At 38.6% G+C, this 16,467-nt stretch overlaps 3 protein-coding genes across 3 annotated transcripts; 1 reads left to right on the forward strand and 2 right to left on the reverse strand.

Annotated features, from left to right (window-relative positions):
• Positions 1-760: 760 nt before the first annotated feature.
• LOC145497111 (uncharacterized) lies at positions 761-8,239 on the reverse strand. Its single transcript, XM_081476908.1, has 13 exons — positions 8,131-8,239; positions 7,913-8,048; positions 7,720-7,762; positions 6,475-6,662; positions 6,127-6,159; positions 5,771-5,875; positions 5,173-5,448; positions 4,821-4,853; positions 4,205-4,415; positions 2,990-3,163; positions 2,599-2,665; positions 2,313-2,460; positions 761-1,445 (listed from the first exon to the last, which is right to left on the reverse strand). Exons 1-13 carry the CDS (start codon positions 8,237-8,239, stop codon positions 1,214-1,216), a joined length of 1,755 nt encoding a protein of 584 aa, XP_081333034.1. The 3' UTR covers positions 761-1,213.
• On the forward strand, positions 8,238-10,041 carry LOC145497113 (uncharacterized). The gene is made up of 2 exons (XM_081476910.1): positions 8,238-8,653; positions 8,803-10,041. The coding sequence occupies exons 1-2, from the start codon at positions 8,238-8,240 to the stop codon at positions 9,377-9,379; spliced, it is 993 nt and encodes a 330-aa protein (XP_081333036.1). The 3' UTR covers positions 9,380-10,041.
• Positions 10,042-10,839: 798 nt separating this feature from the next.
• Positions 10,840-15,171, reverse strand: LOC145497112 (uncharacterized). Its single transcript, XM_081476909.1, has 4 exons — positions 14,664-15,171; positions 12,580-12,694; positions 12,052-12,302; positions 10,840-11,837 (listed from the first exon to the last, which is right to left on the reverse strand). The coding sequence occupies exons 1-4, from the start codon at positions 15,039-15,041 to the stop codon at positions 11,466-11,468; spliced, it is 1,116 nt and encodes a 371-aa protein (XP_081333035.1). The 5' UTR covers positions 15,042-15,171; the 3' UTR covers positions 10,840-11,465.
• Between the last annotated feature and the right edge of the window lie 1,296 nt (positions 15,172-16,467).

Consider the following 16,467-nt stretch of genomic DNA (forward strand, 5'->3'; position numbering starts at 1 on the left):
CCTGAACACAGGGCGGCCTGGTGCATCTCGTCTCATATACGTACACGACCTGAATACATTAAGAGTCTGAGGCACTCCCCTAAGTGCTTTCTACTCTTTAGTTATTCTGAAATTAACCTTAGCTTTTGGCTCTCTTAACTCAAGATCCAACAATCGTAACTCCACCAATATAGCATCCAAGCAGACACGAGACTCCCTTGACTCAAAAATGGTCCAATCAAGCATTATCAGTCTTTCTTCGGGAAGAAAGCCGACCAAAAAGCCTGCTGCGTCGAGTAAAAATCCGGTGGCTAAGCCAAAGAAGCTTCCACAAAGAAATCTACGGGAAGACAGACTGACAATACTTGATTGGACCATTTTTGAGTTAAGGGAGTCTTATGTCTGCTTGGATACTATATTGGTGGAGTTGCGATCGTATAACTAGGCTGGCTACTTTGAATTTTTCTCTTAAAAGGGCAAAGGACATACTTCGAAGCTCTCCTTTGGACTCGCTCAAGTCCTCTGGACTCGCTCAAGTCCTTTGGACTCGCTCAAAAAGAGAGATCAGAAGGGAGCAGCATATTTCAGAACGGGTTAGCCCAGAACCCTGTGCGTGTCATAACCCTCCCAGGTATACACCTACATGGCCCTCATTTAAATTGATTTGGTTTTCCTATCTCATTGGTCAAGTCATCTGGGATAAACTCCTTACACAGTTGAAACTGTGAAGGTGTTGAATGCTTTGTAATACAAGAATTATTTTAGGCTTCCGCTTTTCTCCTTTATTGAAGAAAGAAAAGGTCCCTGAAGCACAAAGCTACAACTTCATTTGGTCTACAGCTATCCATACATTTACAAAAATATCTACTTATTATGTATACAAAGACTGTGTTTCCTTCTAAAAATACATGCACATCACTTTTTGTTTAAAACTTAATTGAAGTACAAAATGTACAAATGAAGGATTCGTTACTTAAGTGTGTTTCGTTGTTTTCAAAACATGAGTTCTAAGTCAACCAGGAAGGCTCAAGACCACCTTAAAGCATCTCAGATCTCTCAAAATAGACATTAAGTTCCTTTACAAGCATCATGCATGTAAAATTCTTCAAAGGCTGAAGGGGTATCCGATATGAAAGAAAACAAACATTAACTGTCATGCTTCGACCTAAGTTTTTAAACAATACTTTTTTTTTTTGCCGGCGTAAAATTAATTCTCAGTTAAGTGAGAGTCATATCACTGATTGTAATCGAGCCGCAGATGTTTCCAGGCCTCATTAAGCTCAGCACGGACAGCAAAGTTAGGCTTGAACAACACGTCCTGTTGAATTTCCTCAGGAAGTTCTCCCAGTGTTCTCACGGTCAGACCATGTTCCTGGACAACCGAGGGATGCTGGGCACTAGCATGCTCCAAACGAACAGACCTGCGCACTGGAGTCAACACGGGCTTGCCGAATGTTGCCTTAAACCTGCAAAATACAATCGATCGATAATTTATTTTGCTACTGTTGAAAGGAAATCGACATAGAGAAGAGAGGCGAGAATGCATATTTAAGCTACAGTGGAACCCCGTTAATACGTTCACCAACCGGCCAATAATATTTGGCCGTATTTAACGAGGTGGCCGTATTAACGGGGTAGGGTCACATTTCATGACTGGTCCAAATTGAGTAACGTCTCAACAGAAGCTAACAGATATATCACAATTGTACTTCTTAACAACTGTTATTATAAACCCCGGAATGCAGTTAAAAATTGAAACTTCAATCAATACATACGATATTAACAGTGGAAAAATGAACATAACTGGTTTGAGCGGCCGCATAAACGGAGTGTAATTGTAAAGGACTATACAGTTTGGGGTTTCAGAATGTAGCTGTTGGTCGTATGAACGGGGTGGTCGCATTAATGGGGTTTTCTTAAAACAAAATGTGTGGGCGTGAGGTGGTGACCGTATTAACGAGGTGACCGTAATAACGAGGTGACCGTATTGACGAAGTGACCGTATTAACGAGGTGACCGTATTAACGAGGTGACCGTAATAACGAGGTGACCGTATTGACGAAGTGACCGTATTAACGAGGTGACCGTATTGACGAGGTGACCGTATTGACGAGGTGACCGTATTAACGAGGTGACCGTAATGACGAGGTGACCGTATTAACGAGGTGACCGTAATAACGAGGTGACCGTATTAACGAGGTGACCGTTTTGACGAGGTGACCGTATTGACGAGGTGACCGTAATAACGAGGTGACCGTATTGACGAGGTGATCGTAATAACGAGGTGACCGTAATAACGAGGTGACCGTAAGGCGGGTCTCCACTGTACTTACTTTTTTCTGTAAGGTGTAGCTTCGGTCAGGCAGAACTTGATAACTGAAGAGCTGAGGTCCTCTAACCAACTGTCATCGTTCATATCGATGTTGGTTTCTCTTGGAGGTGACACTGGAAACTGATACATGTCATCGGTAACCGCTGCATCTGAGGATCAAGTTACTTTCCGTTAACAAAACTGTGGACAAAAACCACTCTTTGAACTGCTCTATGTATGGGCGCATCATCTCCTTGGTATTTTTCTGTCACCGCAATATTTCACTTAGTATACATGTTGAAACATACCTTGCTGACAATTTTCCTTCATGAAATTCACAAAAGCGCGCACGGCATCTCTTAACATAGACTCTGGCTAAAAGAACACACAAAATCCATTTAAAAATATTTAAGGTACAATATTAGTTTCCTATGCAGCAGGTCTATGTCTTCATAGACCAAATGGCGGCTACGAAGGGAGCTACGTGTAGTTACTGTTAATTTTTTCAAGACAAAAGAAAGTCAAGACTATTGGAAGGATTTATTTTTTCCGACAAAGCTTACTCCTTTTATAGAAAGTGTATAAGGAAGCATACGAAGGCATTCATAGGAAATCAGCCCACTTTCCCTCAAATAAGATGGCGTCGAAAACCGCGGAAGAGTAACAAGAGTTTATGGGATGACCAAATAAATGAATTACCTGCGCTTTAAAGACAAAGGCTTGCTCCAGCAGGCACACCACCCGATCAAAGTCTTTTTCTTGTTGAGCAATCCTGGCACGACACAGCCAATAGTTTGCAATCTGAGAGGCGTGTGGGCAAGACGAACTGTACAAGTCAAGTTTGGCGGCCATTATCTCTGGATCACAATCGCCCTGAAAACAAACAAAACAACCAACAATTAACATGCATGTTTCTACTGGCCCAAACAACTGGATCTGACTACTATAAGACAAAGTCGGAGTATTATAAAATGACGCTATTTTACTATAAATATCAGTCGATCATCGGACGATGGACGGCGATCCAAATTTTTCCTCAGTATAATTTCCTTCAACTGCTCTTTTTACACAATGGACCGTAAGGACGCATCGTTTTTGTTTCGCCTTACCAAAATGCTGACTCACCGGTTATCACACTTGTGTCCTATGCCGCGCTATATATATTTCATGATCGCCTACCAAGGTAGACTGGAAAATATCTCAGTAGGAATGAGCAAAAAACTCAGAAGATGCGTGACACTATGCAATAAATTTAATACGAGGCTCAAAAGCGGGCTTTTAAAAGTGTCAAATAGTTGCTTGTAAACTAAACGTTTCGGGTTTGGCCCTTCTTCAGTAGGTGGAAAGATCAAGCCACGCCATACAAAAAACTGTGGGCGTACGCACGCACGGAAAGTACGCGCACGAAGTACAAAGGCGTGCTGCAACATATGAAAATCATTGTTTTAGCACGCGCACGTGGAAAATATCTTCCCGTTTCGTTTCGGCAGTGTGTCAAGGTTGCATTTGTATTCTGGCTTGACTGCGTCTCGCCAAAATACAAACCATAGCCGTGCGAACTCGCCTCGGCTGAAACGCCGCAGGAGCCTGCGAAAAAGTACGATAAGGTACACGAGGTCTCCAGAACACACATGATAGGAACATATTTTAAATACGATTAGAGGATATCTGCCCACAGTAGCGATCAAAATGGGTGCAATTAATGACGTGGTTAGTAAGGAATATCTTGCCAAGCCTTGTTCAGATTCCTTTATCAGCATAAAATACCTTTGCCCTCTATATTTTGTTTTAGTACAAGTTAGGAAAATTCAGCTTATTTCACGTTGTCTTGGCAGTCTCGAACAAATCCGGCCCATAAATCAAGAACGAAAATGTCAGCTTTTGATTCATGGGATATCAGTAAATAGTGCTTACTTTGTCCAACTGTCGTAGACATTCTTGAAGTTTGTCTTCAATATTTTCTCCTTCCCCGGGTGAGATAGCACAAGTTACACTTTCAGCCAATGTTCCGTCAGCTTCAGCACAACAATCAAACGACAGCCTCTTTATTTCCTCAGGTCGGATTGGTCTCTGGATCCAACTGGAATGTTTCATTACACTTGGAGTATTGTACTTTGGTGTTTTCCTGTAACAAAGAGAAAAACTATTAAACTTGAACAGTGTGTCATCAATTTCGAATTGTCCGGCTTACAACTTTCGTCTGTTTTCACTTGAAAACGGACGAAATCAAGGATATTCTCTACCCCGCCCCCTCCATTTATTTTTAAAAAATGTCCACATTTCAGAGCGTTTTCGAAAGTTTCTCTCGTTCATTAAAACTATCATTCATCTTTTTCAACCTTTTAAGTGTGAATGGGAGGCCAAAATTTCTACAAAAATGTCGCAGCTTGTGGCTAAGTAATACAATGTACATGACTATGTATACTGGCACAGAACTGACTTGGATTGACTGGCAAGAAATACATTGAAAAATAGAGATGTTAAAAATTAATTAAGAGCTCCTGCGAGTAGCGATTTAGTTGTCACTCACCCTTTTTCAGCAAGCCAAAGTTCTAAACGTTCCCTGTACACAAGCACCAAAAAACAATGTTAAGTTTAAACTTCACACATCATTCTCAAAATTCATAATTCCAAAAATAAATAAAGTAATAAAGATTCAAACAAACCTAAAAAAGACTGTGTGAACGGGGTTTATTAAGATACTTTGAGTGGCATAATTATTTTCTTGCTGTACGTTTTACTTAATAAAAACTGAGAGGTTCTTAGGATACTGTAAAAGTTTGTCCCACCAAAGGAGTTTGTGATGAGAATTCTCAATACATTAACTTATAAACACCCTCTACTGAGTATCAACGTTATTGTAGCTCTGCAGGCACACCAACCTCATGTCAAGAGTTTTGTCTTTGTATGACTTTTTTTCTGGATTACTGAAGTCAACTTCATGTCTGTCAACATTTGAGGGTGGAGCCTGTGTTTTGCATTGTGTTGCTCTGACCAAAGATTTCTCCTTTAACTGATGCCCACAGCTTGATTTTATTGTGGATGGTTTGCGATGGGAGAGGTGGGAAGGGGCAAGATAACCTGTTCTCTTGATGGTTGACTTTGCCTGTGACAGAGGCTTTGCACCAGCTGGGGTGTGATATAAATCAGTGTTCTCCCTGCAGATTAAAAAGAAGAGTTATTCAGTTCTCATTCCAAATTTTTAGGTGTTTCAACTTACATATGGTAAGTACTAAATAGCCAGATTATCAAAAAGCAACCAAAGAACTGTCTCCAAGTATTAAGTTTTTGTTCAAAACTTCAATGTCTTTCATTTTGAAGACAGTTTTTTTTCAATTTTTTTCCCATTAGTTTCTGCCATTTGTCAAGTACAATTCAACACAATCAAATTCTTATTATTGGGTTGGGTTGGTTTGGGGCGTTCTCAAGGTGTCACATGATAGTGGTGCACCATACAGTTCAAAAATAAAAGTAACTTACAGTTTGTGGTAATGCTGTATGTTTTCTTTTATCTCAGCTGGCTTTCTGTTCAGTTTTTTCATCGCTGCTTTAGATTTTGTCGCAGGCCTTTCTGGGTTGCCTCTCCTAAAGATAATAAAAGAAGACATGTATACATGCGCATGCCTCAAGTTTTCAAGAACATTGTAACCTACACAGTAAAACTCTATTTTTTTGGCCACAAATCTTAATGGACAGAACAGATCTGTTTGAAATCAGGGTTATGGCGAAGAAGAAAAGAAGCAGCCTCTTTGCAAAGCATCAGCTAACAGACCTACTGAAACACATAACAACATGATTAAAATATGACAATCAAGTTACTTGAAAAAAGACAATACCTCTTTTCAGCCCTCCATATTTCAAGCCTTTCCCTAAATCATTAAGAAAACATATTTCTGTATATCACTGAGAATGTTTGCATTTTATTTAGTGTTACAAATAACAATAAAAAATCTAATCATGTATAACTGGGTTCTAATACGAATGGTGTCTTCTGAGGTCTCGGTTACATTTTTACATATGTTGTACATTCACTCTCCTTGAGTGGGCAGTGCGCAGTGTTAGACAGCATGTTGATAAACAAACATAGCCATTTACTACTTTATAGAGAGTCATGTAAAAATAAAATTAATGATTCACAGTTACAAAATTTATCCTGAATAAGACAGTCACTTTGCTCAATTTACCTCATGCTAAGAGTCTTGTCCTCATGTGTTTTGGAATTTCCATCTGTAATATCTGACCTTCTTGGTTTTGGGAGTTTATGAACATTGAGAGTTGATTTTTTTGGTACAGTATTAAATGTTTTTCTTCTTTTCTTCAAGGAAGCAAGGTTATCTGTATGGTCAGGGATTCTCTTGTATCCTACTGCAGCCTAAAGTAAAATATAAAGAGAGCTATTGTATAAACAAACTCTATCTATTAAGCTGACTTCATTGTCAGTCAATTGTTTAGTGAATCACGAGATTGGGTGCAAGAACTACAATCTTGTTTCCAGACCCCTGTAACGGTAGCCTAAAGGTAGCCTGTAACTTTTCCCGTGGCAGAACGTTCAAAAAGTGACAAACAACTGTATATTAATGCATGTACAACTGACAAACATTATTAATTTTGTGGTCAAGGTAAGTATCATATTGCCATCAATAAAGTCATATTCCCAGCAGCAGACCTGTGTGCTACTCAGGCCAACCAGGGCACTATTCAGGCCGGTATCCCGTCATTTTGCTCCATGGTTAGATTGCTCCAAGCTTCTCCAAGTCAGTTCGCTCCAACACGCATATAGATTATTCCTCGTTCTTTCATCCACTGCCAAGCCAAACTTGGTTACCTGTGTGGAGTGGTCTAACTTTTGGTTGGAGCTAACTGACTTGGAGCGATATAACCACGGAGAAAAACGGCCGTAAACCTTCATGCCAACTGCATCATAATTTAGGCTAATCAGGAAGTGTAATCACTTCATGCCAAAAACAAATCTGTCATTAAATTAGCCCAAAACATTCTTTTAGAGGGTTGTTTGTTTTTTAGTGAATGGTACTACTAAAAAAGTAACTTAGGCCCTAACAGGAAACTTTATTAGAATGAAGAGATCGATCAGTATACACATCTCCAACAGTAGCAGCAACAATAACAGCAACAATGAAACTAACAACAACAACAACAACAACAACAACAACAATAAAAATAACAACAATAACAGAGTAGCGGTATTAAGTAGTAGTAAGGGAAACCGGTCGTCTTACCTACAAGAGGCCTACACGATCGAAGTCGTTTCGCCTAAACGATCTGAGTCGATTCGCCTAGACTAAGCTGACTAAGGTATTTTCTGTTCTTAGTAACCTACGCACAGTTGGCGATTCGGCTTTACTTTCAAGATTTTAGATCAAGAAATAAAAATTGTGCGATTTGTTAACAGTAATGACAATATAACATACGTTTTCCTTCGCGTTTTTGTTCATCGATGGTCCCTTAACATTCCTATGAAGAACGAGAAAGAAGCAATTTTAGACAAGGGGACACAACGACATTGATGACTCGATAAGTCTACAATGATGCACCCACAACATTTGTTAAACATAAGCCTATTTAAGTTAACGATAACAGTTTGCAACAACTTTGACATGTAACCTTTTTGAGAATCGGTGAGTGTTGTTATTCATTTCTAAAGAAACAGCTGATTTCGAACGATTAACAGCAGTTCCAACATCGCAAGTCAACGACCGTCTCATTCGACGCCACTTTTCCAACCTTTCTTTCATAAGATCTGTAAGGAATAAAGGAAATTGTTCATAAAATGATTAATTCTTTGGCCGATTGTTTTAAAATTTCTTTGGAAATTTAGTTACCAGTTGAACAAGGTGCTTTAGTTGCGGGTCGACCAACAAAACTATTGTCCGCCATTTTTTCAAACTTGAGGACGCCGTTATGTCGACGTCGCTGATTGGCTGCTTTCATGCGAGCTGCTTGTGAGCCGCAATGTGAGCGTGAAAAGCCAGCGGTAAACAAACTAATCAAAATGGCGGAACACGAATTGGTGGAGCTTGATTCTGTACAAACCCTTTATTTCTTGCTCGAAAAAGCTGTCAAATTTCCAAACCAACAACATTGTGCAATTGAGGAAATTATCACCATTCTCAGGGCGACAAAGTTTGATGCCAAAGGCTTAAAAATAGCGTTGGAATTTTACAAATGTCTATTCCCAATCGCTGTCGTTCCGTTGGAAAGAAACCTTTTTGCTCGTGGTGTTTTGAGTGAAGAAGATATTACCAAGCCAGCCCTCCCTTCTTTTTTGGCGCAGGTTTTATTTGAAGTTGTGACAAAGTCGGCCACAGATTGTGCTGAGTACTGTGCAAACGTTTGGGTAGAGAGGTATGCTATATCACATTGCTAGTAAAACAATTTTGAGAACCCTGTCTTGGCTTTGCTGACTATAGTGTTTTGTAATGTAGATTTGAATAAGTATATACGTAAAACGTAAACGTATATACGTAAACTCAGGAAAGCTGTCTTTTTTTCAGAGTGGAAGCCCAGCACAGGGAGCCTAATGAATTATTCAAGCTGGATCTACCAAATCCTATGGGATTCTTAGACAACAAACATTCAGCACAGTCCAGCCATGTTTCCTCTGCTATTTTGACATCATTTAGTTTGTTAACTAATGCGCAAAGGCAAACATTGATGTTGGAATGGTCTTCACTCTTAGAAAGTATTCCCTCTCAGTTTTACAGCAGGATTCTTGTTGGGTTGTTTGTTTTCCTGGAACTTTACAGATCCCAGATAAACACAGACAATGATGCTTATCTCCCAGAGGTTAAAATTTGGGCAGACACTTGGACCCATTTGTTGGCTGCCAGTCTTTTTGGGAAGTTTAAGAAGAGTTTGCCACAGAAAATGTTAATCCAAACACAAAGATGCGATCTGACCGTTCATCATATACTGTGTGGATTAATGGTCTCTACAAACTGTTTTATTCTGTTGAGATCTTATTCTTGTATTCGTAGCAAGCTTTTGAAAGGATTGGACAAATTGATATTGTGTAGTTCTGGCTTTACGTCCACCTGGCTTAATACAATAAAAGTTTATTTTGAGTTCTAAAGACAGAAAAACTAACTTTTGTATTCAAAACCACCTGTTTGTGTTGAGATTGAAAAGTATTAATTTATTGTTATATAGCAATCTACATCTAAATCCCTTGATTTTTTTTAAATGCCAAAGGAGATGTTAACTAAAAACAAGTATTATTTGCTCAGTTCACTTTGTGACAAAAGTAAAGATACCCAGATCTCCCTACCCTTTTCATATACCTCTATTTGTGAAATCCCTACCTTTTTATATCCAAAGCCTGAAAAAGGTACACTTTTTGGGTGGAGCTTTCCCATAGAGGTCATGATAGGAACCCCTTCCCCTCCCGCTTGGGGGCCAACTTGGAATTGGTTAGCATTTTCAGAGGAATATAGAATATTGTGAAGAGGTTTGAATAAGATGTTTGTTGGAAAATGTGTGAAAATGTTAGACTGTATGGTATTGAAGTTACAGTAGCTTTATGATGAGGAGACTGGGTTTTAACTGTTCTGGCCCCTGGTTAACCTTTAAAAAAGGGAAAGTGCAAGCAGTTGCTCACATATATACTTAATTTATTCCAGAGGTAAACTAGGTATACAAACAAAAACTAAGAATGAGAGAAAAAAAACAGGATATGTATCTAGAAAAGGAAGTTAAGAGGTTATCCCTATGTGAAAACTCCCTTAAAAAGTACTATAAAAACAAAATCAAAATTAAAATCCTTAACTACAATGAAATACTGTATTTAAGCTCTTCTGTTCACTTCAAGTGGTGAGGCAAAACCATGCCGAGATGAATATCTTCATTACGGTGTTCGTTAAGCGAAACTGCTAAAGACGTTTTAAAAAGAAGACGGCAAAGGAGGCGTCTTGTAGCGACTTGTTGCCGTTTTGTATGTTTAAATTTAAAGGTTATTGTGAAATTTTAAAATGAAGAGTTTAAACCGAGTTTAAACCGATAATTTACATATCTATTTGTATGTATTTAAAATGTAAGCAACGTAAAGGGAGACTACTTTGTAAAAGCCTGTAAGGGTTTCTTTAGTCCTCCTCCCAAAGCAATTTTATATGTAGCACTATTCAATATGTACTTTTTAATTATGGGAAATAAATAAACTAAACTAAACTAAACTAGACATAGGAGATCATCCAACTGCAGTGACAAGTTTGCCGATAACAGCGGAAAGTTTCAAGTGAAAGTCCGGTTCAATCTTTCAAATGGACGGTTGAAAGGCCAAGCTCAGTCATTTCATATTTACGGAATTGTTCTTCGACGATGCTGGTGACCTGGTGTTGAGCGGCGAAATCACTGACGCGCTCGCATTTGGGTTCCAGGCGAAAAGCTTTGCCAAACAAAACACCTGATAAATTGAACTCTTTCCATAGCCTGTTGGCTGAATCGCAAGAGCATCACGGCCCTACAGTAGAGTACACCCGCTAGATTGACCAATCACGGCGCGCGTAGTAACTGAGAGATACAATAAATAAAATGTTAAAACGTGGCTATTGTGCACTACCCTACTCTTCTCCCAGTTAAAGCTGTTTCACATTTTCAAGATTAACTCATTACAGATTAATACATTTATGTTTTCTTATTATCATCGTTCACGTCCCTGTTTATTTCCAGAATTATTTGTTACTAATAATCGAATACACTACTGTGACATTTGAAGAGCCTCAGAAAATCTTCCGCATCAAATAAATGAAGAGCTAACGTGTATTAATTGACGGCTCTTTGTTCTTTTGCTTTTTGGCTAACTATGTCACCTTGACAGCAATACTTTGAGTTATAGAAAAGGTCAATAACCTTTTTTTTTTCAAGATCAAGGTGGAGCATTCCCGGTTTCCAGAGGGCCATGATGCGTGCGATGTACAACTGCTCAGTAAAAGTGCCTTCGCATATATGTGACATCTTGGTTATAGTCCAGAAGAAGAGCAACTCCTAGAACATTGAGAGATTCTGTGGTTTTTATAATATCATCGATTAAACGTACATTGCGTGGACCGACTGGGCGGTACTTATGAAATTCTTCGAAACACCTGCCTTTTACAAAAAATTACAGGTAATAAAAACCAGGAGAAAATCATGTAGTCTCAAACCAGGTAAACATGATGATGTATTAGCGTAGACCGACACTGATGAGCTTGTTGCTGCGCGCCGAATGACCATTGACGTTAAATGCTATACCACTGAGATCAGGCCGATTATATGCCGCTGTACGGAAGTAAGGCGAGGCCGAGTCACCGCACCAATCGTTGCACTTCTTGTAACAGTTGCGGTTGAACCCGGAAATAAGGAAGCCGGAGTAAAGTGAATCATCGCAGATGAGCAGCTGGTATGCGTAAGCGTCGACTACCTTCATGTTGTCCCACAATCCATAAGTACCAGCAGAGTTGCCATAGTTACCGGTGGCTGTTATTGGCTGGTTCGTTCGTCTCTTAAAATAGAACTTGTCTCCAGTTTGGTGATCCTCGAAGATAATTTCTTTGAACTGCAAAAATACAAAAGATAAATAACTGTAGAAAAAAGTAAAAGCCTCTTTGTTTAAACAAGACCGAGTATCAGAATTAGTAGAGTATTAGAGTATTAGAAAGAAAAAATAACATGAGAATTTATTTGACTGGATTGGATTATTCAACACAAAAGATTATTTTATTGGAACAAAGGTGAATAGACCAAGAGTGGATAAAACATAATTAACTTACAAGGATGTTGTTGCAGTCTGTCCTGTACCCCACACTTCCGTAAGGAAACAGAACGTTGTATACGATTTCATCCTTGGGTTTGGCATGTTCATCAGTAGTGTAACACATTGTCCATCCTCCATTAAATGACGTCATGTCACAGTAGGCCTGGAATGCGTTTGAATAACTTCCTTCATCCGGGTCCAACCAGTACAAGCCGTCGCCCTTAGAAAGACCTCGATTCTTTATATCCTGGCAATCAACTGTTTGTGCTGAAGACAAATTGGAGAAAACTATCACATGATTTCACAGGGATGTGGAATCTCTAATGCAATTGTGATTTTTCTGTGCTTAGCAGTGCTGTCGCAATCTAGCAATTGGTAATTTAAAGGGAACCGTGTAAACATCTCAGTAGACCGCCATGTTGAACTGAAGTTTCTCTTCTGTCTTTTTTCAACTAAATGAATCGAAATTTTGTTTTAAAGCCATCGAAGGGGTTCTCGGTATTTAAAAATATCTATGTTTAATTCAAAGTGAGGTTTCAAATACCTATTTCACAATGTTTCCCAGCATATCCTACAGCACATGCGCACTGATAATCGTTGTTCTCGTACTTGGCCACACAAGTTGCTTGGTTCAAACACGGATCACTGGAGCAAGGACTCTGTCGTCATCAGCAAAAAAGACTATTATAACACCATTATACACTGACTATGCGTTCATTTTCTTCCAAAATTTCGTCAACTTAAGATTCTGTCTTAAGATTCACATGTGATGAAGACATATGATTGATCATCGCAATATACACACAACTTCAGCAGTTGTGAATTTAAAGCCTTAGAAATAATTAAGGCTTGAACGGGATTCGAACCCACGACCTCTGCGATACCGGTGCAGTGCTCTAGTAACTGAGCTATCAAACCAACTGGGAGCTGGTCATGTTGTGAGTTTGTAATATATCCGTAGATGGTGAAGAATGCAAATGAATATATGAAATATCATATATTTGAACTGCGGAGAAAGAGATGAAGACATGATTGATCATCACAGTTATGCACACAACTTCAGCAGTTAGAAATTAAAGCCTGAAAAGAAAATTCAGGCTTGAAAGGAATTCGAACCCATGACCTCTTCGATACCGGTGCAGTGATCAATCATGTCTTCATCCCTTTCCCTGTAGTTCAAATATATGCACCGGAATCGCAAAGGTCATGAGTTCGAATCATCCCGTTCAAGTCTGATTTATTTATTTATTTATTTATTTTCAGGCTTCAATTTCACAACTGCTGAAGTTGTGTGTATAGCTGTGATGATCAATCATGTCTTCATTTCTTTCTCCGCAGATCAAATATATGATATTTCATACATTCATTTGCAAGATTCACATGTCTAACCCTGAATTAGACTGACATTACAAATATTTGCTCCTAAAAATGAACCTGTTATTCAACCATCTTTTATGCCATCGTCTCGCCAAAGCTTAAACATATTTAGAAGCTTAGTTTAAAATAACAAATAACAATAAAACACGCAATTTAAGTGTTGACGAGCCAGTAGCACTGCGGCACTAATTAGAGACTGACACTGAAATAAGCAAACAAATATTTCAAATTGAATAAAAACTTGTTAAAAAATCCCAGTTGGTGGGAGGTTCACCCGTTGGTTATTTACAAAGCTTGGGGAAGTTGGATTTGGGACTACCAAACACAAATCCATCCAGCGGCAAGGGGACGATTTGAACCTGGGACCTCTGCATTACAAATCTAGCGCCTAATCATTAGGTCAAGCCGTCATTATTTAAACATTTGGTCAATGCAAAATGCAGACTGCAGGCTAACAACTGCTCCGCACCTAAAATAATCAGTACTTAATAATACCCTGACCCTAATACTAACCGTCAATGAAAAACAGACTGCAGACTGAATAAATTGATTAAATGTCTTGACTAAACCCCGGCAAGTTTTAGTGGCGTCTCTAATCGTTAGACTCAAAGCCCTATCAGCCGCTTGGAATCAATTTGTCAGTACTCTAAGTTATTGTTTAATAAAACACCCGTTTTCAACTAACTAAACTTCCTTTCAAACAAAACCGAACCTCCATGATCTTGCTCTAAACTTGGGAACTATATTCTTAACAACAGGTGTGAAGTTCCACAGATCAACAAATTTTTCTTTGTTTCAAATGTTTCATTATTAAAACCTGCTTCTAAGTTCCAAACATCAATATTATTTGAATGGAATTAACATTGAATATTATGGCAAGTAAATGGGATGTCCTCCAGGATACTCACCAGCGAATAAAAAATTCTCGATCACGAAGTTAAACAACTTCACTTGAATGATACTAACTTTTTTTGTTTCAATTAAAAATAAATAAAATTTCATTTTGGATTTCAAAAGTGGTTTCCTATGTATATTTAAATAATTGCAGATTAAAAATGTATCGCCTAACAAGTTGACTAAGAAACCACCGAGTGTCTCGTGTGTTCTTAAATGTATTAATTTCTAAAAACAATTCTCTGGCCGTAAATGCGGATTATAAAGATTCGTCTTGTAATCTCAACAGCACTAGCTAACCAGTATCAATAGAGCTAAAATCAAAACTGAGACCTGATTGTTAGACAGTGGACGCACCTTTATGCTCAAGTGATGAAACGTTGCGTTTTCAATAAACTTGTTAGAATTGTTGTATTTATCACTTGGTAACAGTTCGCATATCATCTTTCCGTCCTGATCACGAAATGCCGCCAGGTTTGTTGAGAAACACGATGAGTGATCGACACAAAGAAAACCGCACTCTCGAGGCTCTTTCACTGAAGTTGAAACCAAAGGAGCTAAGTTCAGGTAACGAAACTTGTGCGCTGCAAAGTTAGCGAAGGCCACACCTTCCCCTGCATCTCGCTTCAAAGCTTTGGAGCCATCGACGTACACTTGACTTGCTGTTTGATTGACCAAGTGCGCTGTAAAAACTAGAACGAAAACCTCCACTAGCTGAATCATTTCGCATTTCATTAAAATTTAGTGCATAACTGAATGAAGACTAATGTATATCTCGGCCTTGCACTTAAGCTACCCACCAAACCCTTTTGTAGATGCCAGAGAAGGCAAGAGATTCACGTCATGATGACGTAATGATCACTTTTTGCCAATGAGGTAGTTAAGATTTCCATTGGACACAGAAAATGCATTCTTTTGTGCACAATCAGGGTCCAAGATCATAGCTTGTTTTACTTGCATATAATAAACCTAAATAAGAGCTTGTACAAGCAGGTACGGCACAATCGGAAGCTTGTTGTTGTAGAGACATCATTGAAGTTAACATGGTTAATCCATTCTAGTAATAAGTGAGGACCGTACTAATTACACATGGTGTTAACAATCAAAGATGGACTCTCTAAAAAGAAGTTTTAAGCTGGCTGGTAACTGTTTCGATCAAGCACTTTACAACGGTTATACTTTGACAGGTCAATATTTCAGTATACAACCGCATTTTACGTTATTGGTATCACATAAATGTACGATCATTGGTGAACAAGTTGTAGTCATCTTCTGGGCATAAAAACCTGCCCGGCATAGCAACGATAAAACCTGTTTTAATAATAATATAAAGCACTCTTAATGATAGCTTTCAGTGTTGATATTTCAAAAACAGCTCGGCCAAGCCCACGTTTTATCATCAAATTGTCCTGCGACTGAAGGGGTCACCCTGTTTAAATATCGATTATTATTATTATTATTATTATTATTATTATTATTATTATTATAATATATAACCTTTTCCAAAGTTTTAAAGAAATATATCTGTAGTTAGTATTTAGAGGCATTTCTCATGATCAAAGATGTAAGGTGGCTCTTAAGGACGGTGCTTACTTTTGTTCGTGCGCACACGTTCTGCCCATCACGCAAGGCATGATTTACACCCAACGCGCACGCAAGGGTTGAAATGGCATAATCAATTACTCGACCAAGTGCGCGACTAAAATGACAGCTAAATTTTCCCACTGTGATCAAATCAATTTAAATGAACTTTCACTAAAACCAGGAACACCAGAACAGAAGCATATTGCTAACCAATTACTGTTCATAGACCTTAATAACCTCCAGCTGAAAAAAAAAAAACTGTTATACGTAGGAAATTATACTTAGGTCCAACTGTAAACATGTACCTGCAGATGGAATAGTGCGCGCGCAAAACAAGTCTAACCTTAACCCTAAACCTAGCCCTAATTTTGGTTCCTGGATTCCAATAGCCCTTGCATGCAAAGATTTACTTTTTCCATATGGTACAAATCTGACGTACAAATCTTTGTATTTAGTAGGCAATGTCCTTAATCCTCTTTACAGAATTTATATCGGGCTCGCATGCGCACTTGTTTTGTGTTCTTCCCAACAAATGTTCGAGCAAAATAGAGACTAACTATCTTGTGGAATGTACATG

Source organism: Orbicella franksi, chromosome 9 (assembly GCF_964199315.1).
Source record: "Orbicella franksi chromosome 9, jaOrbFran1.1, whole genome shotgun sequence".
In the NCBI taxonomy this organism is placed as follows: Eukaryota; Metazoa; Cnidaria; class Anthozoa; order Scleractinia; family Merulinidae; genus Orbicella; species Orbicella franksi.

Excerpts from the sequence above, each read along its gene's own strand:
- LOC145497111 (XM_081476908.1), bottom strand. The coding sequence starts at position 8,239 with ATGAAAGCAGCCAATCAGCGACGTCGACATAACGGCGTCCTCAAGTTT. Across the intron at positions 7,763-7,912 it reads ACTCACCGATTCTCAAAAAG|GAATGTTAAGGGACCATCGA; the intron begins GTTACATGTCAA and ends CGTTCTTCATAG. Across the intron at positions 1,446-2,312 it reads GCTACACCTTACAGAAAAAA|GTTTAAGGCAACATTCGGCA; the intron begins GTAAGTACAGTG and ends TGTATTTTGCAG.
- LOC145497113 (XM_081476910.1), top strand. The coding sequence starts at position 8,238 with ATGCGAGCTGCTTGTGAGCCGCAATGTGAGCGTGAAAAGCCAGCGGTA. Across the intron at positions 8,654-8,802 it reads GCAAACGTTTGGGTAGAGAG|AGTGGAAGCCCAGCACAGGG; the intron begins GTATGCTATATC and ends TCTTTTTTTCAG.
- LOC145497112 (XM_081476909.1), bottom strand. The coding sequence starts at position 15,041 with ATGAAATGCGAAATGATTCAGCTAGTGGAGGTTTTCGTTCTAGTTTTT. Across the intron at positions 12,303-12,579 it reads TGGGAAACATTGTGAAATAG|CACAAACAGTTGATTGCCAG; the intron begins GTATTTGAAACC and ends ATTTGTCTTCAG. Across the intron at positions 11,838-12,051 it reads CAGACTGCAACAACATCCTT|TTCAAAGAAATTATCTTCGA; the intron begins GTAAGTTAATTA and ends GTATTTTTGCAG.